General features: G+C 44.8%; 1 protein-coding gene across 11 annotated transcripts; it reads left to right on the forward strand.

Annotated features, from left to right (window-relative positions):
• The first annotated feature begins 333 nt into the window (after positions 1-333).
• Positions 334-23,431, forward strand: LOC136013192 (protein spire homolog 1-like). Of its 11 annotated transcripts, XM_065676682.1 has the most exons (17): positions 334-604; positions 1,412-1,443; positions 1,936-2,100; positions 2,730-2,870; positions 3,135-3,200; positions 5,501-5,698; positions 7,796-7,861; positions 8,307-8,436; positions 8,863-8,987; positions 10,987-11,062; positions 11,594-11,745; positions 12,856-12,987; positions 14,314-14,378; positions 15,200-15,227; positions 15,611-15,753; positions 17,932-18,026; positions 23,232-23,431. In XM_065676682.1, the coding sequence occupies exons 1-16, from the start codon at positions 364-366 to the stop codon at positions 18,002-18,004; spliced, it is 1,833 nt and encodes a 610-aa protein (XP_065532754.1). In that variant the 5' UTR covers positions 334-363; the 3' UTR covers positions 18,005-18,026; positions 23,232-23,431. The 11 variants fall into 11 exon arrangements, with proteins under 11 accessions (XP_065532754.1, XP_065532753.1, XP_065532748.1 ...); XM_065676681.1 differs by lacking the exon at positions 23,232-23,431 and having other exon boundaries at positions 17,932-18,184; XM_065676676.1 differs by lacking the exons at positions 17,932-18,026; positions 23,232-23,431 and adding an exon at positions 16,922-17,787.
• Positions 23,432-23,789: the final 358 nt, after the last annotated feature.

A 23,789-nucleotide genomic window follows, 5' to 3' on the forward strand; every position in this document is an offset into this window, starting at 1 on the left:
TCATGGTGTTCTGTAAGTTATTCTCTCCTGAGTATAAGACATTATTTCCTGCCTCCTTCCCTCTGCCTGAAGTTGAACACAATGGTTTGTTTTACTTGCCAGCATTAGTATTCCACTTAATAGATTTGTTAGGAATAATAGAGTAAAAATTGAGTATGATTTCTGTCAAGGAGCCTCATGCAAATGCAGATTAAAGTGGTGTCCCTTTAAAGCTATAAAGCAAAATTAGCATTAATGGTTACACCTGTAGGAAAGAGGTGAGAGCAAATCAAACCAGGAGGCAAAGAGGATAAAAGGCAGCGGCCTGGCCTGCAAAGGAGACAGTTGGATTTCTTAGGGTAGGGTGAGAGTTGAGAGGTGAAAATGGAGTTTCTGTGGTGTGAGCAGAGGCTTGCAAAGGTTTCTCTAGTTGAGATTCTGAGGTGTTTTGAACATCCTTTGAGTGAGGATCAAGCCTGGGCTGTCTGCTTTCAATGTTGCTGTAAAATGAAGCAGTTGGCCCAAGGGCTGTGTCCACCTCTCCATTCTGTATTCATAAATGGTCCTGAAAGCATCTTTATTCATGCTGATGGTACTGCTTCTTTCATGGTGTACCATGAGTCCGGTAAGTGTGTGTAAGGGCTGCCAAGGCTTGTTCTTATAATGGGCTGGCATGTGGGGTATAAAGTGAGGAAATACCCTTCCCTTCTCCCCCCTTTCCCCTTTAGTATGTTGTCATGAAGCTATTCTACTGCCTGAACTTAATTTCAAAGGGCCATAGATGTGTGATAATACACACATACAGCCTACTAGTTTTTCTGGTAGTGGCCTAGTGAGTTATTTGTTCTAGGGTATAGATGGGATAAAATTTTGTTACTGCTTATGTTATTTGAAATAAATAGTCTGAGGCTTTATTAGATGTCCTTGTCTGTTAACCTTCCAAAGTATGGTTCCTTTGTTATGGTAATCTCAAGTCAGGTCTATGATTGTCAGTTTCCCTTTTTTTGTCACTACATGTAGCCAGCAAGTGGCAACATACTTTTCTTATGCATCGCTTGGCTGCACTACTGCACTGGTCAATGCTGGGCTAACCCTCTAGGGACAAGAGCGGGTAGTAAAGAATGAAGAAAAAGAGCTTTGGTCTTCCTTGTTGTTAGCTCTATATATATATATATATATATATGTATGTATATAAAAATATCCTGCAGCTGTTAGTTTGGGGTTAATGCTCATAACAAGGAGAGTGTCCTGTATTGCTTTTCAGGAGTTTCTAAACATATGTCCGCTTTCCCCAGGCGGGACTGATGCTATAGGGGTTTGTTTCCTTATTGCCAAGAATTCTTCTAGTTTCCCTCTCTTGAGAGGGATTACAAAAGCTGTTTGTCAGTGCCTGTGCAGTTATATTTTTCTTTCTCCCTTCTTTCCCTTTCAGATGTTGGCAGCATTCAGCAGTCAGAGGACAAGGTAAGCCTGTGTCTTCATGTTTGTAATGTGTGCAGATACAATGCTGCTGTAGTAGAAAGCCAGTTCAGGAGATGCAGATCTCTTTTTAAACTATGAAAGTGCTTAAACTTGCCGTGCCCTTTGAGAGTGACCATCCCTTGCAATCTGGAAAATGAAACAGAATGCCAGGACTGAACTCCAGCAAGACAGTGGGGCTGGGAAACAATGTGGACAGATGCTGCCTATTGTGGAATAGCCACAGTCTTTTTTAGTCTTAATGGCATATAACTTAGAGGTGCTAGATAAGGCTGCTTTAAAATCCTAAAGCAGCTTCTTTAGGTAGTATCTCATGCTATCCAATGAGCGTCTAGCTGCCTTTGGGGGCCTTCTTGTCCAGAGAGAGGTGCTCAGCCCTGAGAAGCAGTGGAGGGTTCACTCATGGTTGGGAAGTGATAGCTGTCAAGTTTTCCACAACACTTTGCACTACACTGTTTCCTTGGTCTCTGTCTGCAGCTGTTGGAGTACTTGGGAATGGTGATCTATGAAGCCCTGGACTGGGGAATCAGTGACCAAGTGGAGCGAGAACTGAGTGATCCTTTGGAGAAACTGCTGTATCTCATGTTGAAATTGGATGATGGGGCAATGAAACCAGCAGTCACCCTGCAGGATGTTATCAAGGTTTCTCTTTCCCCACTTACTAAATACAATAGCTTTAGAAGAGTTGAGGAACCATGCTGTTAACTAAGGGCAAGACCACTTCTGGGAAAAGGCTCAGCAGCTTGCTGGGGGGCATAGAGGGAGCATGTGGCTTTCCAATCAGAGGAAAATCACAAAACAAGCTTAAATGCACTCAAGTGCTTATGGAAAAGAAATAAGAAGGAAGACTGGACATGGCTCTTGTACAGCTGTGTTTACAAAGCCCTTCTGCACATAGTCTTCAAATTCAATACCTAGAAGACTATGGATAATGGCGGGGGGTGGGGGGAATCACTTGTCCTTACTGTTCAGTTTCTGCGAAAGCTGGGATTTGAATGTCTCGATTCAAACTATATTTTCCTCTCAACCATAATTTAAAGCTATAAGAAACTTTCCATCTTATAGAGAACAAGATAAATAACACAGCTACTTACATTATTGTACATATAAGATGGGACATCTTGCTGCTTTGTTCCTCTGCATCTGCAATAGTTGGGGGGAAAGGTACAATGGGGCTGTGAGGAAGATGTTTTTTAACTATGGATTGAGAAAACTGAATCTTGCTTTATTCCATCCAATCATATTTCTCATTTCAAGATTCTCTTAAATAGCTGCACTTCTTTCAGGCCTGTGAGGATCACTTGTCCAGGTCTTCTGAGGTTACCAGCCATTACCAAATTACCTGTAGGAGACTGTTTACTGGATATATGGAACTTAAGAAGCTTATAACTGTCATCCAGACCTCCAAAGAGGTACATTTGAGATCCCTCCTTAGCTGCCTATTCCCTCTGCATTCACACACTCACCTAGTTCTAAAGTAACCTTCCGGCTGCACTAAAAATAGAGTACCTAGCTGAAGGGTTATTTTCACAATGTGAAGGTCTACTGTATCTGCACCATGTTAATAAGTTGTAGCTTTTGAAAGTTTAGGTGTCTTGAGGCTTCTAGGCTTTTCAGATTAACAGTAATTGGTACTGAACAGTACAAGATCATGACTTCATGTGCTTCCTTCTCAGAGTCTGAGAAAAATGGATGGGGAAGGTGTGGTGGAAAAGTCCCTTCAGAAGAAGGACAAACACTGGGTAAGGGATCTAATCCCTTCATTATGAGGGGGTTGTTGTTTTTTTTTTTTTTTACCTTGGCTTTATGGCTTTTCATTGACTCCTCTATGAAAAGTAGAGCATGAAATCAAATGAAACTTCTTAGGTTAAGTAAGCTTAAGTAGCTAAAGAGTTGTCTGCAAAACAGTCTGGAGAGTGGACTTGAAGTTAAACCAATTTGTGTGTTAATCTCACGTGGACATTTTTTCGTCACAAAGATTGTCTTTGTGGTTCAACTTAAATAACTTCTAAAAATGAAGTTTGAGGCAGTCTTTGGAGTAAGTGTTTCTTCCTGCAGATGAGCCTCCAGCTTTTGGCAGTGACTGATATTTGCCAAAAGCAATCTCTTCCTCCCTTGTAGCTGGACTGAAAACTCCAAAAAAACTGTTCTGTTGGTGGTAGCACTGGGGTGGACTAGTTCACTGTTTCTGTGTGGAGTCTGTGCTGGTTCAGGGCTGGAGGGGGACTGAAGGCCATTAGCTGTGTCCATCTTTGTGGTTGTGTAGCTCCAGCAGCTCAAACAAAGGGCTGAAGGAGGGTGAGGTTGGAGATGTACCTCCTACCTTCTGCTCACTGCCTTTCTTGTCTTTCCATTCTTTCCTTCCATAGATCTTGGACTCTGTTTGTGGCAAATAAAGCAACTTATTCTTTTCAAGGCCCTGCACAGTCAGGGCTCAATCAGAAACAAATAGCTCTTCTGGCTGGAACTCTGCCCAGCATAAACAAATGCACTGTAGTCTGGAGTCTGTGGAGGCAAACGGCAAGCCCCAAGAGACTTGTGGACTTGCTCCCTTTGTCTAAATAGCACTTGCTTTGAAGCTTGCTCAAACTATTTGTATGAAAATGCTTGTGAAATGTGTGTTTGGGCATATTCTCAATTTTGTGATCTATTAAAATAAACTGGCAAGCTATCTGAAACCACAAACTCGTCAACTGCTATAGCTCTTTTCTGCAGGGAATACATTAATAAATACATGGGCTTTGCCGTGTGGCCTGAAGGCCAGTGTATTTGGCCTCTGCTCCTTCAGGAGGCATGAATTCCAAAGCAGGATGTCTGTTGCAAGTCTTCTGCCTCCAGCTTCCAAGTCCCTAAGCACCAGTTGATTGCATTGCTCTGACAAACTCTTCAGTTTAAAATAACCAGAATGCCAACTTCACTGGGATCCCACAGATTACAGTTGATGCCTTGAGTGGTGCCAGGCAGATAATGCTCTCTCTGGGCCACACTTTTTTGTGTGGACTGCTACAATACAGGCCTTCCGAAACCTAGATCACAGCCTGATAGCATGTAGCCTCTGCAGAGCTTATCCATACGTGTCACAAGACCATCTTTGCCTTGAAATCTGAGCAGTGAGAACACAGCTGTCTTGCCACTCATCTGTTGAACTGAAGGCAGTGGGTTTAGAGTGTTGCAGCATTTTGTGTGTGACAGTCCAGGGAATGGCTGAAGGAGTAAGTTGAGGGAAGATGCTTCATACTGTAAGTGGAAAAGGGAGAGGAGTTTAAGTCAAACTTTGTGCTGAGGTAGTGGTCTAGAATATTTTGCTTCCCTTTCACTGTTTATAACACAATCGCTTGTTCTTGCTCAGTTTGCCTTTGGGATCCAGATAAGCTGTTGACTTAGCACTTCCATTACAGTGTTGTTTAAACATGCTATTGAGTTTTTGGGAGGTTTTTTTCTGCTTTTAACTTTTGTTGGGTTATACTGCATGCCTGAGCATCCACAGATATTAATACAGGAACAGGATGAGCAGATGTCAATTACCAGATTGTGTCTCCAGGCTGAAACTGCTAACGTAGGCTGCTGGGAAGGTTGAAGTATGAGATCCCCTTTTTGTTTATTTCTTTGTCTGTGGACCCTTCAACCCTTGGTTTCCGAAAGTTCAGAGGATTTTAATGGTAAGATTAGGTATTTAATTGCCAAGGTTTTCTTGGATCAAATAATATGAAAAAGCTCTGGCACCTGGAGTACTAGCAGGAAACATTCAGGCGTTCAAGAAAATGGCTCCAGCTAGCTGGCAGCAGAAGCTGTGTTTTGCTGAAGTATGCTCATGAAGTTAATGACAAAATTTGGGAATAAGCCTGGTAAGCCAGCTCCCTTGTTGTAAATTAACTTCTGCAAAGATAAGCAATTCTCCGCTGTGGTACTGGGCCCTAATCTGGCAGTGAGTTGAAAGTAGTGTTAAGGACACACTTTTGTATTTCTGAATGACTTCAGCTGCTAAGTGTGCCCTATTACTTGGAGGGAGGGGATGGGATGGGATCTACTCCATGTGTTCTAGCCAGCTGTTGACCAGGCCCTAACTGGTTTCTCTGAGGCATTCCTGTGGCCCAGTGTTGTTTGCGAGCTGCAGAATGGTGTGAAGCTGCGTAAACCTACTGAGCGACCACAGCATCGCTTGCCTCCAGCAGAACGTATCCGTTCTCCCTATGAATTACTTTTGGATGATATTCAGTGCAAGAGGTTCACCCTTCGGAAGGTGAGTGACTGGAGTCAATGGACAACTTTGAAACCACCTGTTCTACCTCATTTCTAAACAGTAATTGTTGAGACCTCTCCTCCAAAAGACTGGCTTTCTCAAAGGTATTTCCAAGTCCAGAAGCATCTGGACTTAGAAGTACCTTCTCAGCTGCAGCTCAGCATTAATTCACCCTGTTTGTCCACTCAGGTTCTTAATTTCGTGTAACTTTTAAAGTTGGGGGTATACACTCTTCCTTAAAGCTGGATGGTGTACTTTTTCTTCCCTCCATGGGTCAGCGACTCCCTTTCCTGGAACAATTGTGTTGCCTTGCATGCAGCAGTTTCATGAAATGCTTTTGCCTACTTGTGCTTCCCACCTTGGACACTTGTGTCCTCCCAGGCTCTTTGAGCTGAGCTTTACCTGGCATCTCTCAGTCGTTTTCTTGCCTTCCCAGGTATGGGATATGTGCAAAAGCACTTTTGAGTCCTTCACTCAGCCTCAGGCAGAGGCCTCTAAGCAGTGTACATGAGCTACTGCAGGAGTTTACTCAGGGTAAAAAAAAATGCTGATTCCCTTCCAGGGGCAGCTGCTGTGCTGACTCAAGTGGCAGGGGCTTCCAACAGTGTGGCTGGCTGGTGAAGATGACCAGATACAAAAATGTCTGGGATGTCTCTGAAGGCTTGTGATGCTGTTCACTTGCTGCAGCTTGAGCTGGGAATGATGAGCAAATCTAAAACATTGGCATAAGGCTTTGTGGCATTGGCATGCTCTGCAAACAGATGCCTTGGCAGAAGATGAGACAACTCTACTTGTAATGAAGAATATTTTTAAAAGTGAAAACTTTGCATACAGCACTAGACATTGGCTTTTTTTTCTCCTTGTTGGTGCTGCTAGAGGGCAGGGGGTTTAGAAGTCTCAGCTAAAGCCTATACTTTTATAAAATCCAAGCTCTTGCTTGTTTTGACTGTGACTCCAGCCTCCAGATAAAGCTATGACATTTCTCTGGAGGTGGTATCTTCATTGATACATAAATGAATAGTAGTGGAAAGGAGACAGTACATTGTAACTACTTATGTTCCTTGCAATGCACTGTGTATCAATGCACTGTGCAGTACAGAGCCATAACTCAAGGTGGCAGGATGAGCTGCGTCTTGATTTTATTTTATTTCCTTCTTTTATTTTTTTTCTGTGGTAGGCAGAGTAGCACAAACATGCTTGAAGAGTAGTAGTCAGAAATGCTAGAAGAAAGCAGAGTGCTACTGCTCAGGTCTTTGTGAAGGCTCTTAAGCAAGGATTTCCCCATCAGCTATTGTAAAGCTTCTCTAGCAAACAGTACTCTAATTTGCAAATGAATGAAAACTACAGCTATTGTGGGAAGCTGTGGTGTTGTTCTACCTGCACTCCCACCTGTTCAGAAGCTGTACACACAGGGAAAGTAAATGGCATAGCCTCAAAGTAAGAATAAGTGAAATGAGGCAGCTAAAGACATGCATGTGCAACTTTACGTTTTCTGTCAGCTCTCTCCTATGCAGTGAAGCGCAGGGCTTGATGATGGAGACAGTCTGCCTCCTGTGAATACTTGCTCTGCAATTCTATCTTGCTGTTGTTCCTAGTTTGCATAGGACTGTAAGCCAGTCTCTGGCTTACATATAGCTTATATATACAGCTTATGCATGTATATGTAGCTGTATGCATAAGCTACATTATATATGTCGCTTATGCATGCAGCTGCCCGCTTCTACTGTTCTTGTTACAGTCTTGTTAACCCATTCAGTTACTCTCCTCCCTGGAGCTGAGTTGTTGCTGAATGTGATCGTGCTTGTCAGAATCATTCCTGATATTAAAATTTGAGTATGATGTTATTTAGTGGCTCTTCAGCTCAGTTCACAAGCTAGAAGGCTGTATGCTTCTTGTGCAAACCTCGTAAATCTGTCTCTACCAAACCCCGTGTAAATTAATCTCATAATTCTTCGCTTCCCAGCTCAGTTTTGTTATGCCTTTCCCACCTCCCCATTCCCAAATCCTGATTTGAGTCATTCACTGTGCCACTGAATGGGAGTGTGTATCAGGAAAAGAGAAAGAACTGTTGTTTAAGCATAATTTCTGCTCTTTCAGGTGATCGAGCAGAAACACAGGACCCCCAAAGCTGATGTAGCTGTCCCAAAGCCTCATCTGAAACCTGTAGGTGACCTGGTGCTGCATCTAGTGATAGCAAAACAAGATGATTCTGCAGCTGACAGGGCAACTTCTAGGGATACAGAGTTACTGATTTGGGATTGGGAGGAGGGTATATTTATCATACTTAACTTTTGGGCACAGCCTACTGCCAAAATATGTGGTTGGGAAAATGGGAGGTGACATCTGCATAGAAGAAAGATGATCAATCCACCTAATTCCTCCACTGTTTCTCCCATTTGGAACATTTTGTGGTCCGGAAAGTACTCCTGGAGTTCTCAGTTCCAGATTTGAGAGTTGCTAAAGTATTCTAGTATGCATTATCTAGAATTTCTCTTGTGTGCAGGGCCCAGTGAGTGAGAGGCACTTGTTAAAACAGTGCCATTGCTAAAGAAATAGTTCTGTTGTCACTTTGCTCTTGACTTTTTCTTGTCCTTTGTTTTGCTTCCAGGTGCTGGAGAGGAAGCTGAAAGAGCACATGCCACAGAAGTCCAACTGGCGTGAACAGCTCATGGTGGAAGTAAAACAACCACAGAAGCTTCAATCAGCAGCAGCAGGGGAAAATGGGAGCAGGCCCAAAGGTACCTGCTACAAAGTGACCTATCAAGCATGCAAGTAAAGTCAATGTTAACTAAAAGTAATAGATGGCTTTTGAAATTAAAGGGCACTCCTCTTTTCCATAGCATGTAAAATGCAAGGGAGGTGGGGATGCAAATTTTGTGTGATAGAGGTGGTATGGCATAAGAATGGTTCCTTCTAGAAAATATTTGTGGCTTATTAAGTCTCAAAAGATGTTTCAACTTACCCTTTATTAAATGGAAGTTCAAATTTGTCTGTCCACTAAGTGAAAGAACAAGATTTTGACCATTACCTAAAGTTAAAAGATAGTTACTAGTATGACAAAGTCTAGCCAAATATCAAATTCTGATGTGGATATTTGTTATTTTGTCCCAGCACAATATCTTTATGTTTCTGGGTGGGGGGTTTGGTTCCCATCTCCCATGCAGAAATGATTGTGACACCAAATGCTGCCTTGAAATCTCCAAGCAACAGTTTCCAGACTCTCCAAGATGACAGTACAGGGTTTAAAATTGTTGACACTACAAGACAGCAGCTGGAACCAGGAGTTCAGGTAAGGCTGAACTTAAGTGAAAGGAGTCAGGAGAGGCACTAGATCTGCACACACATGTAGCTTGGGACATCAGGTTCAAATCTCAGTGTGGGCAATCTTGTCTCTCCAAAGTGAGTACAGGTTGGGGGGTGACCTGCTGGAAAGTAGTGAAGGGGAAAGGGACCTGGGGGTCCTGGTGGATAGGAGGATGACCATGAGCCAGCAATGTGCTCTTGTGGCCAAGAAGGCAAATGGCATCTTAGGGTGCATTAGAAAGGGAGTGGTTAGTAGGTCAAGAGAGGTTCTCCTCCCCCTCTACTCAGCCTTGGTGAGGCCGCATCTGGAATATTGCGTCCAGTTCTGGGCCCCTCTGTTCAAGAAGGACAGGGAATTGCTTGAAGGAGTCCAGCGCAGAGCCACAAAGATGATTAAGGGAGTGGAACATCTCCCTTATGAGGAGAGGCTGAGGGAGCTGGGTCTCTTTAGCTTGCAAAAGAGGAGACCTCATCAATGTTTACAAATATGTGAAGGGTAGGTGTCAGGATGATGGAGCTAGGCTTTTTTCAGTGATATCCAGTGATAGGACAAGGGGCAATGGGTGTAAACTGGAGCATAGGAAGTTCCACGTTAACATCAGGAAGAACTTCTTTACTGTAAGAGTGACAGAGCACTGGAACAGGCTGCCCAGGGGGGTTGTGGAGTCTCCTACACTGGAGATATTCAAGGCCCGCCTGGACAAGTTCCTGTGTGATGTACTGTAGGTTACCCTGCTCTTGCAGGGGGGTTGGACTAGATGATCTTTTTAGGTCCCTTCCAACCCTTGGGATTCTGTGATTCTGTGATTCTGTGAAGGAATGTGGTATTATTAGGTTCCCTGAAGTCCTTCCTGCTACAGAAGCTTATGCCATGTTTAAACACTTCTTTCTGTGGCATGACAGCAGTCTATAGAGCCAAGGCCTACTCTGGTCTCTTAAAACTAGATCCTGCAGAAGTTTTTATGTTCACAGGAGTTTGGCCAATATGGGTCAAAACTATTCCCTGTCTTTGCTCACAGTGAGGCATTTGATGCTAGATGTATTGATATGTTTGCATTTCATGTGGTATGTGAGCTTGTGGAAGGAAAGCCTAACTTATTTTTTTTTTTCAGGAAGCAACTTCTGGTGAATTCCCACTGCATGTGGAAAAATTTTGGGAGCACCATTCTTCAATAAACTATGATACATAGTCTTTGGGTTCTTTAACTCCTGGTTTGGTCATGAAAAGCTTGACTGCCTAGTTCTGGGATCCAGTCTGAGCGTATTCAGAAATTCTGTGGAACAGAACTTAAGCTCTAACGCATCATGTCTAGCACAGACGCACTGGCATACAAACAGGAATCTGTTTTCTATAAACACTTCTGTCTGAAATGCAGTTGCTTAACTGAGGGAAACAGATAGTCTGTGCTATTTGTAGGAATGTTCCACATTTGAGAACCCTGTGGCCTGATGTATTACTGCTAAACTAGAAGGACCTTCATATGGAGACTATAATGTAACTTCTGCTTTTCTAGAGAAGCTAGAAACAGTGCTGTTGAGATACAGCTTTGGGTTTGAGTTGGGTTAGTGGGGTGCAGTCTCTTGAACTGTTCTCTAGCATTGCTGCATGTGAGCTGGAGTCAAGACCATGGTCCAGTGTACTCACAGTTGTATAGGGAGGATTTTGTGAAGTTGGTTCCTGACCAGATGAAACTTTGACTAGTATCTGGATTGAACTTGGGCGAGAGAGAAAACAGATGAATTTGAAATTTCACTAGCTTGGCTGGAGCTTCCAGAGGGGGAATTAACTTGCTATTACCTCTTGGAATATAGACTTGCTAAATATACCACACTGATTTCTTTTTCCACTCCACTTTTGGCTGAGCCTTGAACATTTCTGGTCAGTCCTGGGCATCATGGGTTTTGTTTGGCAGCAGTACTTCTGAGGAAGTGGACTTGGTATCTTTTGTATGTAGCTTAAGATTGTCCTGTCCTCTGGCCTACAGGAAACCACTCTGAAGCTGCCCTCCAGCTCCTGGCTTGCCTCGACTAGGTCAGCAGTAGTATCCAGCAACAGTGCAGGTCAGTGTACTTCTAGCTGCACATTTAGACCAGTTGTCAGTAGCCTGCTGGGTTCCCAAAGCCTTAGGTTAGGCTCACTGTACCCTTTGATCACCTGAAAACACTTTAACAGGAGAAGCTCCAATGCTAAGTAATGTTTCTGGGGAGGTGCCCATAGAAAACTGTTGCTCTGCAGTTGACTGAAGCTTGTATAGCTCCTGCAGCTTCAAAACAATGATAGCATGTCCCCAAAGGCCTAACTGGAATCCACAGTAGAAGCTAAATGGTTGTTTTGAATGTTCAAGTAGAAAGTGCACCACTTAATACTATTAAACTAAATAGGGCTAGTGAAACCTTGTCACTGCCTACTGACAAGCGTAATTACTGTAACCTCTGCTTTTTGTTATCTGAGCCAATGGGTGTTGAGGGAGAGAAATGTAAGCCTTGCTACCTTAAGAAGGCAGCGTAATGCTCTTAAGCATTCAGCTTTGGGGTGAATGCTTAGAAACTGCCTGCTGGTTTTCTATACCCTCAAACTCTCTTCTTCTCCAGGTCTTGCTGCAAGTTGCATATGTCCTCCTGTGAGTGCACACACACTAGGAGACATTAAACCTAATGGCTTCCTGAATGCTGGCCAAATGCAGCTGCCTCCTTACAGAGGAAGGTCCAAATCTGTAGAGAGAGGCCTTCAAAGCAAGGAGCTTGTAAGTCCAGCATGTCAGCTAGCATGCCTGGTCTGATACATCTGTTAATGACCAGAGCTTGCACCTTGATCTCTGTGCAAGCAGTAAGCATGTTTTGTGGTTTTTGTCTTGCACTATATTGTATACTGATATTAAGCTGATATATTATTCTGTCCTTGGAGATGCTTAATTGAAGACTGGATGCTCTAGCATCTTTGTGGAGGCTTCCCAGTTTGCGTGATAGGAAATAGAGTTGCTTCTCATACAGGAAGGGAAAAGTACCACTGCATTACTTGAAAGTGTCTGTCAAGGCTTCCTCAAGCAGACCGCAGTTGACAGTGGGGCTGTTTATGCTTTTTCCATCTCCTCTCATTCATTTTAGATTCTGATACAGTCACAAACTTTTAAATATATGTGGTACTGAAGTTATCAGGCTTTGAATGACTCTTGTGGGAGCAATGATGTGTTTTGTGTGCACCTGTGCAGCCTTCTGAATTATGGCCTCACCTGCCAAAGTGTGCTGTGCCCTTGCCTCCTTTCCTTCTGCATCCCTCCCTTCTGCATCCCTCCCTGCACCACCCTGGCAAGTCTCTAAACTGGCCGTAGCTCTGTGTGACCTCTTTGTTCAGTAGTGGATGCAGGTGGGCTGGGCTCCCCACCTGGGGATAAAAGCACTGTTGTCTCTCCTGGTTAATCACCAGACTATAGCTGCCATTGGTGTGGGGCCAGGGAGTCTTGGGAAAGAGGAGGCAAGAGAGTGTTATGCTGTGGAAAGGGATCCTGTACCGAAGAGGGACCGGGAGGCCATTTGTGCTGTGATCTGTACCAAAGGGTAAAATTCCCCAAAGCCTAGCTCTGGACATGGTATTAACTACTGTGGGGACCAAGTGACCTGCTTACCTAACGAGGTGTCAGGAAGCTGCTCGAAAACTGTAGCAACCACTAAAACCCCTGTAGTAGTCCCTGTGCTAGTATTGTCAAAGAGTCAACTGATGTTCCTCATCACTGGCAAAGCTGAGTTTTGGGGATGAATACTCCTGAGCATTTTGGGACTAAGTTTTGAGCATGACCTCCTCAGGTATCTACTTCCTTCAGCTTTCTCTGAATGCTTAACTTCTGTCTTTTTGATAGGACTGTCCCTTCCCTACAAAGTGGCCAACACCTACCATTGCTGAGCTGATTGGAACCAGATATGCAATGATGGTGCTGGAAGGGCAAGACTTCTTCCAAGGAGGTAGTGATGGCATCTTTCCAAGAGCAAAGGTATGTTTCTTCTCTTTCTCTTTGTGCTGTCCTTGCCTTTTCAAAAGCTGGCTGGCTTCATGGCCTTTAGTGCTGAACTCTGAGGTGCTCTGTTTCAATATATCCTGTTCATAACAGCTGATCCATGTTTGGCCCTAGGCTGTAAAAATCTTTTAACACATTGTATGGTAATGGCTTCTAATCAAGCTTAAGCTGTGTGAGTTGTGGAGAAAGTAACCCAGCCTTTGCTTGATACTTCTTGTACTATTATTTCCATGCTAGGCCTGCAGACTGCCAAGTCTGTTGGCCAGCTCTGAAATCACAAAGTAACTAGCTGGGGTTTGGTACTGCTAAAGAGACAAAGGCTCTTAACTCAGGCTCCCACACCTGAGTTTTGCTGACTGTGAAGGCAGCTAAATTGCTGAGTGAAGCAGAGGTCAGTGAGATGAGAGGGACAGGGTGACCTGCAGCATAGTCCTGTTGGCTGTCCACTCTGCTCAACTGCTGGCTTATTCACTGGGACCCTTTAGACGGGGTGTTGTAACCAGTCCTGCTATAACAGATGTTGTGAGTACAAGCCCTTTGCACCACAGATGTGAGGAAGTCTGTACTACTTGGCTCTCACTTATTTAGCAGTACAGGCAGAGCCAAAGGGTTGTACTAGCAGAGCTGTGCTAGCTACTGCCACGATCTGTCTGATGTCCCTGAGACTGAATCCTTGGGTTCTTCTTGTCTAGGACTTACTAACCCTGCTCTAACTTGCCTGCTGCCTGCCTTCTAAAATGGCTCTCTTACTCTCTTTGTTGTCACTGCTGAAGTTTTTTTTAGCTTTCTCAAGCTCTGCTTCTCAAGATAATATCACTTCTGACTGCCAGCTGTGTATGAATGTATTCCTTTTTTTATAAAGTTCAAGTGACTCATCAGCTTCCTTATGACTCATTTTTTGCTTCAGGATTTGATTGAAATTTGCCCTAACTTAATCTCTTTGGGACTGCTGCAGTCTACCTCAAAGAATGTCTCTCTTCTTCTCTGTCTTAACTAGCTACTGTTACACTCTTGCACAATACAGCTATTGTTTGCTCAAGAGAGCTTTTTAACACTCCTGTTGTCTGGCAGCTGCCCCAAACCTCTGCATCATAAAAACACTGGCCTACAAGTAAGACCTTTTTTGCCTTTTTAGCTTTTATAATTCTTGTCTTTGCTATCCTTTATTGGATCTCTGTTATTGTATGTGAATCTAAAGCCTTTAGAAGGTTGGTTTATATGCTTGCTCTTTGGCAAGCAGTGGATACTGTTGGCACAAAGATATTTACCATTTGCATTCACAAGTAACTTTTCTTTCCACAGATCTGTTTCAGCTGCCATAAGCAGATGTTCCTTAAGTGGCCTTACAGCTGTTACCTCTGCAGCAGGTGAGCTAGTACAAAAGGACTGAATAAGAAGGGAGAAAAGAGTAAAGAAACAGTGCTGAAAAATACTCTATATTCTAACAGTTGCCGCACTGGATAGGAGCAGGTTGCTGAGCCCTTCAGTTTTGTCTTAATGCACAAGCCAGGCTGAAGTGTCCACAGCTGCAGAGGATGTGGAAAAACTTGCCCCTGAAGTGGTATCTCAATATTAACTCTCAGTATTAAGCTAGCAATAACCAAATATATTGGGTATGTATTAGATTCAATTTCTCTGAGATCATGCTCTGCATTCTGCTCTAAAGCCTGGATTTAACTTCTGTTAGGGGTTTGAGCAGGTTCTGGGAGAGGCTGTGCACCAGAATATTCTGGTGAGGACTGAAAAAGTGAACTTCAGACCCTGTGACTGGGAAAGGAGTTGAATCTACTTGTATCCACTTATTTGTCTGAGGGGTTTTGTTCATGGGAGGGTGAAAGAGTAACTTCAGGCTCATCAAGGCTCTTCTTAAATCTATTTGAAGCACTGAATTGATTAGAAGCAATGAGTAAACAACCACTGGAAACTGAGTAACTTGCTAGTGGTAGTGCTGGATGAAAAGTAGTGGGTGTTTGTAGTTAAAGCCTTCAAACTCTATGTATGCTTCTTTTCAGATCTTCATTTGTACATAATTTCAGATTATTAGGATAAATAGGAGGATTGGCAAACTGAATAGTTCTAAGCTTGCTTACTTTGCCATCAAGTGATTGTGAGTCACCCTTAGCTGCAGTATTGGTATCTGCATGGAGCTTTGCTCGAATGATAATGCTGGGAACTTTTTTTCTCTTAGTGTTGTCTGCTGTGACTGCTGTGTCAAGGTAAGTCTAGTCTTTACAACAGCATATGGATGTTCTATGTTTTCTGTTTTCCCTGCACCTCACCTAGTCATAAGAAGCTTTCTGTCATCCCACTCATACCTCAGGTGTACACTATAGCTTGTTTCTGAGAATAAAGGAGACGGAATACTACAAGGTGCAAAAGCAACCAGGGTGCCACAGACGTAGCTTATCATATTTGGCTAACGCAGCTCTGGTTCCTTTTTCTTTCATCCTGTGTAAAGTGGTTGGGTCAGAAAGTTCACTGCATTAATGTCTATCTTCTAAGTGCACCAATAAATCAATTGCATGCCATGCAGATTTTCCTGCTAAGGAGGAGCATATGTTTTCCCTGAGAACTCAGGTGACCTGTGTTGCGATTCCAGATGTCCTTGCCCCTCAGAACATGTGTACATCTCCCACTTCACTTTCTGAAACTTCTGAGACTCTCCAGAGAGGAGGACCCAGCTGCTCAAGAGCAGAAGAGCTTAGAGTTGCTGCATGAAATAGTGCACTGGAAGTATTTTGGGTAAGCTAGGACAGGGGTGTTCTGGTTTGCCTTAAAAGATGTTGCCTGTATATGCAAGTCTACAAACATGCTTACAGCAGCATGTAGTATTGTGCTGGTCAGCTGAATGTTATGCTGAATGACTGGTTTAGCCACTCATCTAACTAGTCTACTGTTCTCTGGAAGTATGAATTTTGGATGACCAAAATGGAGGATGTGTAGGTGAAATCCATTTTGCTTTGAGCTAACAGGCTTCTGACTTGGGGTCAGAAGTGTCCATATTAGTCCAGACATAGAAGGTTCCTTGTGAGAGCTTGATTTGTATGAGAATTCCCAGACCCTATTGTACTCTATCCCCTGCAGCCAGAGGTCTGTCTCTACAACCCAAGAGTAGCCCCCTTCTACCTAGTGTGCTAATGGTCTCAGCTACAAGTGCCTGAAGAATAATGCCACAGATGGCTTCTCAGTCCCTCCAGATACATACAGACACCCTTTCCTTTTTGTCCACAGAAAGGGAACTATTTCAAAAAGAGCTTTTGACAGTTCTGGGTGGAAAAGAAAGACCTTGTGGGTATAAGTGCAGTTTCTAGGGACTGAAAACATGTATTATCTCTTATCATCTTTCCAAATCAGTTATGTGTTGTACTGGGGGAACAGGCATCTTTTCTCTCTGAACCCATTCTTTAATGGGTCAAAGTCACATCAGTTTCTGGTTCAAAGGCTTGTACTTCAGTTGCCAAAAATCAGAGGTAGTGTTCACTCCTGAAGTTAGCTATGTGGGGTGGTGGTTTGGTCTGTCTTATAATGCAGGTGCTGCAGAAGAGGTCTGAGTGACTGCATTAGTGCCATACTTCAGGATGGCAAAAAAAAAAAAACCACAAAAAAAACCAAAACAAACCGAAACATACAGGATAAGGATGTAGCCATAATGTTGGATCAACCAGACACCCATTAGCCCTCAGCCCTTTGGCTGGCATACTCTCGAGAGCGAAGGTGTCAGTAAATTAACCTGTTCTGGTGCTTAGTAGCCTTCCTAAGTGAAGCTGGTTGCTCTGTTGAACTTGTGCATCTAGCTAAATCACTTAGCAGTATTGGACTACAGAGGGGGGAAGGGTGGAAGAGTGCTATGTCCTGCAACAAAAAACTGTGCCAGCTTTCCTGCTTTTCTTTTTCCCCTCTCCCACTCCAGTGTACCTGTTACTTTGGAACCCCGTTGCCTAGCACGGCCTCTGTGCTGTTACACAGGGCCTGTGGCAGACTGGCTGACTGCAGACATCTGTAGACGATGTGAGCAGTATCTGCTGAACATGGCTTCCAGTCAACAGCAGAGCATCCCTCTCAGGAGAACTTCCTGTCCTTGAACCAAATTGGAATGAGTCTACTATACATTTGTCCCGTCACTTGTTCTGTACCTGAAGTAAATGAAATGGCTTCATGCACCCACAGACATAAAGGCCTGAATACAAGACCTCCCTGCTGGTTAGTCTAAGTGGGAAGCGCAATTGGTATATGTGTATTGTGAAGTATTATAAAACTTTATGGCTTTTACAGTTGTTTTAATTCTTTTTGTGTTTTTGAGGAAAATAAAAGTTGAAGCACTGTCATGCCTCTAGCATTTCCTCCTTTGCACCTGCAGTTCTTATTGTTCTGAGGCATTGTTTGCATTCATTGCTGAGCAGACTTTGTGCTATGTAAGAACTCTTAACCTAAAACTCTGTCACAGAGCGGCTTAAGAAGTGAAGCTCTTGGTTATTTGTATTACCATGCATTTTGAAAACAGTCATTCCTGGTAACTCACTAGAAAGCACTTAAAACTCACTGCTCTGCATGTCACACTTTTGATGGCTGTCAGGCAGCCTGCTCAGTCTGCTTGCTTGGGAAGCTAGATCTTGATGGTAGTTTTTGTGTGCTCTCAGTGCTTTACCACCATAGCTCTTCAGTACATGTCACTGAATTACATAGTATATCTTAATGCCATCATCACCTGAGGGGCAGATAGTTCTCAACGGATTATTGCTGTCTGTATTGGTCTTTTCCTCTAAGTTATGTAATTATGATGTATGACAATCTAGAAAAAAACTGGTAAACTCGTTGTATGGTTAAAACAAAATGTGATATGTGATTGTCTGCTTCTCAGGAATTGCCTGTATGGAAGGGGTATAGGTGCTCAGATGGAGTTCTCCCTGGTGTGTTTTGCAGGGCCTGGTTAGGCAGTGTTGAAGGATACAGTGGACTTGTAGCTGGGATGAGTCATGCTGAAGAAAATGAATGAGAAGGGCCAGTCCTTCCGTGAGGTGAGAAGGGAAGAAAGACATGTTTAAGCTGAGCCCAAGGTCTGCATCCAAACTGCCAGAAGGGTCAATACCTCCAGCTGCTTTGTGGTGGCCTAACTCTGCTTCCTCTAATCTGTCTGTCTGCAAGCTGATGCCTACTTGCAGGTTTGGGCAAGCTCAGTGAGTAAATTAATGTGGGGAAGCTGGAGCTTGTGCTTCCTTTTGGAGCAAGTTCAAATGTTCCTCTTCCTTGAGTCAATTAGGAGGGGTGCAGCCTGCCTGCCCAGGTCCTCTCCTGCATGTGCTAATTGCTGGTGCTGCTGGGAGGCACATCCATATCAGGCAGGTGGGCTCCTTGCAGGCTGCAGGGAATGGCAGCCAAGCCACAGCTGCGCTTGCTGGCAAGATGGGTACAGCACAGGGCCAGGGGCAGGAGCTGCTCTTGGACACTTGCTGAGTGAGGTAGTTGAGAGAGAGCTAGAAATGAGCCTGGAGAACAAAGGTGGTTCTAGGTTCTGTCTCTTGCATACCTGCTGTGGCGCCATATGGGCTCTTTTTACTGGCTTTTTCTCTTCCTGCCTTTTGGCCGTGAGTGGAGTGAAGAAATGCCCTCACTGGCAGAACAAACGGGCAAAAGGGGGTGGGAGGTGGATGCTAAGGGACAGCCTGACCTTCCCTGCCCCTGACCTAGTGAGCTGTCAGTAAGACCCATGTTCCCATCACTCCTCTTCCACTGTACTGGTTGCACTGGCATGTAGTGGGCTAGTGGAAATCTCTGTCCACCTGTACAGGAGTGACATCTAGTCCTCTTTCAACTCTGGCGTGCAGCCATTGCTCTTGGCAAAGGTAAGTAATGAGAGCTTTTGGGTACACTTACTGGAAATGTACGTATCTTTAAATACAGCTAAAAGAGCTGTGGCCAAGGAGAGCCCATGGCAGGGAGCAGAGACTAGCTGGGAGCTGTGGGGTGGAGGAGGTACAGGCAGCCTGAAGGGTGCAGAATAGGAGACTACCATATGGAACAGATCTGGGACTGAGCATTAAGAGCAGCCCTTTCCGGGGATGCAGAAGTGACTGCAAAACCTGTTCTGTTTGGAGCCCCTGCAAGGTGATCATTTGGAGGACAGGATTTGACCTGCTTTCTAGTCTTCCGTGGGTTGCTCTCATCATATGGGCTAGACCCTTCCCTGTTCAAGAATCAACTGGTTGTTATTAGTGTTGTGCTGCGGTGAAACCTCCCCATGCACATGGGGACCTTCTGGTATTCTCCCACCACTGCAGGAAGTACAAGCTCCAGTGCTGGGTCCCATCACATGGCTCTCTGCCTTAAAGCATAGGTGCACTTTTTAGTCCTATCCCAGTAGTGAGTCATGGCTGAAAACTGGGAGCAGAAGTCTAATTGTTATTACTGGCAATAGCAAGGAGCCTGGACTGGACCTCTGGGAGCAGAGCAGGGAGAATGGTGCTTTGAGCAACCTGATGTAGTGGCAGGTGTTCCTCCCCGTGGCAGGGGGCTGGAACTACATGAGCCTTAAGGTCCCTTCCACCCCAAACCGTTCTATGGTCTGTCTAGGCCAGCTTACTTCCACCTTGTTTCCTCCTGGGTTCAGCTCTTTGTGTTTGAAGGCAGGGAGGGGACACCTTTCATTCTGCCCCTGCGGGGGCTCCGAGCAGTGCCCCGCTGACCGCGGTGGCTCTCCCGGCTGGGCGCCCGGCTGCATCGACCTCCTAGCTCCTGCAGGCAGCGCCTGAGAGCACGGCCCGCCCGCCTCACCGAGGCCGGGCTGAGGGGAGAGGCTCCGGCGGGCTCCGGGCCCGGCACCGCACCGCACTGCAGCCAGCCGTGTGGGCCGCTCCGGCAGGGGGCAGCCGCGGGCCGCGCTGCCCGCCGGGGCCGGGCTGCGAGCAGGTGGAGGTGCGCGGCGGGGCCCCGGCTGCCCCGCAGTGCCGAGCTGCGTGCTCCCGTGCTGCCCGTGCCCCGTCTTCAGCCGCTTGTAGGCCGTAAGAGGTTTTAACCATCCCCGTTTGCTTTAGTTCTGTCTGTCCCACGGCACTGTCCTGAGCCTGGTACGGGGTGGGTGCCGTGGGCATTTCCCACTGGCACCCTGGGTCTGGGCAGCCACAGTGGCCATGATGAGGTGGAAAGTGAGGATACGTGGGACATGGCTGGGACATGGACACAGCAGCACGAAAAGGAGGTTTTAGGTGGAGGTGGGAAGCAGGGGAGGCCTGACTGCAATAATGTTATGTGGCTTTCACAGTTGTTTGGTGTTTGATGCTTGAAGCCAGCGGGGAAAACTCGCTCCTGTAGAAAGTAGGCACAAACCCATTTGAATAACCTCTCCCAGGATGCCACTGCCAGCTATGTCTTGTCCAAGTGAAAGGTGGTTCTGAGAGGGATTTCACCCTGCACCCCATTCAGTTCGACTTAGGTTCCGTTTTCTTTTGCATAAAGTACAAACATAAGGATATAATACTTTCCACGTGAAATAAAAGTGTAGATGTGGTGGGAGGGACTAGATTCAAAAACTCTGTGAGCAAATTGGGGAAATGGTGTGGAAGAAACAGGAGGCAGTTGAATGAGGGTAAGTGGAAGGTCGTCCACTTGAGCAGCAATATGAACTCCCCAAGCACAGAGGAGGGAGTGATGGGTTAAGTAGCAATTCTTCAGAAAAAGGATCAAAAGCTGAACACGAGTCAGCTATGCCATGGTGTTGAGGTAAGTTGGGGGGAGGTGTGGGGTAATTGGATCCAGCCTGGCAGAGAGAACAAGCCAAAAATCGAGAAACCATTACCTACCTGGGAAGCCTGAAAGAACTGAAATTCTCTAACCCGAAGGAGGAGAGAACTGAAATCTTTAAGCACATAAAAGGACATAATCGTTGTTCCTTGTCTGGGATGGGGAAGAGAGGAAAAAAAAGTAAAAAGAAGGCTTAAGTCACAGCAGGAAAGACTCAATTTAGATGTTAGGAAAAACTTTCTAATGACAGGGATAATAAAGAATGGACTGCCTGGGGAGTGGGGAGCTTTAAGATCAAGTTAAGCAACATCTGTCAGGGATGTCCGAGGTTTAGGTGATCCTGCCTTGGGTTAGCAGGATGGACTGATCTGACCTTTCAAAGTCCCTTTCAGCCTTAACTTTTCAGTGGTTCTGCGGGCCAACATTAATCCTCTTAATGGTATTTAAACAGTCAGCAGCTTCTCATAAGTAACTGCTAGCAAGTCTCTTCTCTTGCCTGCGGTTTAAAATTAACTTAATTTCCATGCATCACTTTTACCCTCCAGCTCCCAAGTCCTGCACAGTCAACCAGCAGCTGAATTCCTTGACTGCTTGTCAGTATCTTCCTTGCAGCTCTGTAGCTATCCACAAAGAAAAAGAAAGGATAGAAATGCTGCATATGGGTGGCTATGTCACCCGTGTGAGGGTGGCCTCCTTTTCTGCATTTATACGTAGAAGATATGGTCCTCCTTCTGTGATATCTGGATCTCATGTGTGGTTATTTCTTTTTGTGTGCTCTAGGGACCTGCCTTTCTATGTTGATTGCAGCTTTCTGAGGGAGCTGCTTGTGCCCTGCCTCTGGCAAAGGCTGGCCTGTTTCAGAAAGGTGTCAGGTCATGCCATGGGTCTTCACTGTTGGTTTGTCACAGGTCAAGGCTTGAGTGTCCAAGCCCAAATATTTCATAATGTGTGCAGCACCACAACATTAATAAATACCTTAATACAATGTAATTAATACATTGTCCATAAGTGGAGAAGCTGGCCCTCAGTCTAGGGGTGTATTCTTCCACTCCTTGAACCTGCTAATGAAAGTGAATTAAGTTTTCATTTGCCAACAACAGAATTACAAGGGGGACAGAAAGCCAGACCATGATGCGCAGTATCTGCAATCCTTGTCTAGTGTCCTTGGAAAACAGGAGAGCCAGTGTGGCAGAGTCTGCAAACTTCTTAGTTATTTGCTTAAACAGGAAAGATATCATTTCCATAGCTGGGAAGAACTGTCCCTAATGGAAGACGAAACCACTGTATAGGAGTCCTCACCTTTGGCAAATAATTCACTGCCAGGCGCTGGGCTGCATCTATGGATTGTGACTGTTGTGATGCTGCTCAGTCTGACTGTGAAAACTCGGTGGGTATGGCATTAAGAGTATCACTGACCCCACATCACAGCTAGGAGATCAGGATAAAGGAGATACCCATAAACAAAAACCAGGTTATCCGAAGTCAGGAAAACATGAGGCTTCCAAACCTTCATTGCATTCTCCTTAGCTATTTACCCAAAACAGAAAAGATGATAGCTGGGGAAAATCCTCCCTAATTCAAGAGGGAACCACAAGTATCTTACCTGCCCACAGAGAAGCAGTCACAATTTCTCCCACTAATGTTCTTCAGTGGTTTTAACCAGCCAAGATAATTGTGGGCAAGATGCACAGGTCTTCACATTTGCTTTTGTTAACTGAGCAAGCTCTATCCTACCTCTGTGTGATGCGTAAGTATTAAGAACATTATTTTATATGTGGGAGTAACATATAAAGAAACACAGGGTCTTTCAGTCCTGAGCTCCTTCTTCCAGACCATGCTGGCAGCTCTGAGATGGGGGGGGGTTGTTATTTTTACGTGTAATAAAACGCCACCTGAAGGCAGCTGGAGCCCTACCTTTGAGTGGCATTGACACGCTTGTGATTTCATGTACAGCTATTTCACTTTGCCTCTCTTGATGCAGGGAATGAGAGTCTCAGGTGCGCTCCCATTTTAAAAAGCACTGTGAAGTATGAATGTTAAAGTTGGTTGTGTTTCTGTGGGGCCTATATCCCAAGATACACAGTAGCTGCTTTGTGCACAAATTGCACAAAGTCACAGTTCCACTCCAGTGAAAATGTGTTTGTCAGAACCACGACAGTATGAATCTGACTCATTAAATAAGACCTCAAATTTTTTAAGGGTATGTTAGGAATAATACAAACACAGCAAGCTTGTCAAGCCCTTATAATGTAAGGGTGAAGCACGCTTACTCTTTAATTGTTGAAAACTGGGAGAGGTCTTTTGGAAGTGCTATAAAAATCATAAGTTTTCTTGAGACATTCTGAACACTTGCTGTATCCCACAGGATTTGGGGGAAGGATGAGATTAGCCACCCAAATGTAAGTTTATTTGAATGAAGCAATTTATCTAAAGTGCAGTGGAATATTTCAAGATAAGAGGAAATTGTGTTGTTTTATTTTGCACAGTCACCACTACCTGGGGAACTCAGGTCCAGCGACGTTTGAGCATCCTGTGTTTGGGCATTGCAAACTCAGAAATTTCCCATCTGAAGAGTGTTGCCAGCTGCAGCAAGCTTGGTCTATGCTTAGTGCCGGAGCTGGAGCCAGACTCCATGCTAACACAGTATGGCTGCAGGCCTTTTTGGTGTTTTTACTCTGTGGAGTTTTTATGAGACCATATCTGTCAAATGTATGTGTGAAAATAAATCAAACAAGCACAGCCACGGCTATTAAATAAATGTGAAATCTGAGTGGCTTCTACCAGCCCTCAGTCCCTCCCCCTCAGCTGCTGTGCATACTGAGTGTTTTACAGACAGCGTGGTGAGGAATGGCTGGTTATGAGAAATGGGAAGCAGCAGGGAGGCAGCTCCTAGGGAAGGGGGTGATTTCCTTGCAGTGGGAAGCAGAGAGCTATAACATAGGTTTGGGACTCCTGCTGCTGAAATATTTGGGTCTGAAAAGAGCCTGGTTTGAGTCTTGGTGATTTTTGAAGAAGGAGAAACAACAAATTCCATCAGGGATGCA

This window comes from Lathamus discolor, chromosome 4 (assembly GCF_037157495.1).
Source record: "Lathamus discolor isolate bLatDis1 chromosome 4, bLatDis1.hap1, whole genome shotgun sequence".
Classification (NCBI taxonomy): Eukaryota; Metazoa; Chordata; class Aves; order Psittaciformes; family Psittacidae; genus Lathamus; species Lathamus discolor.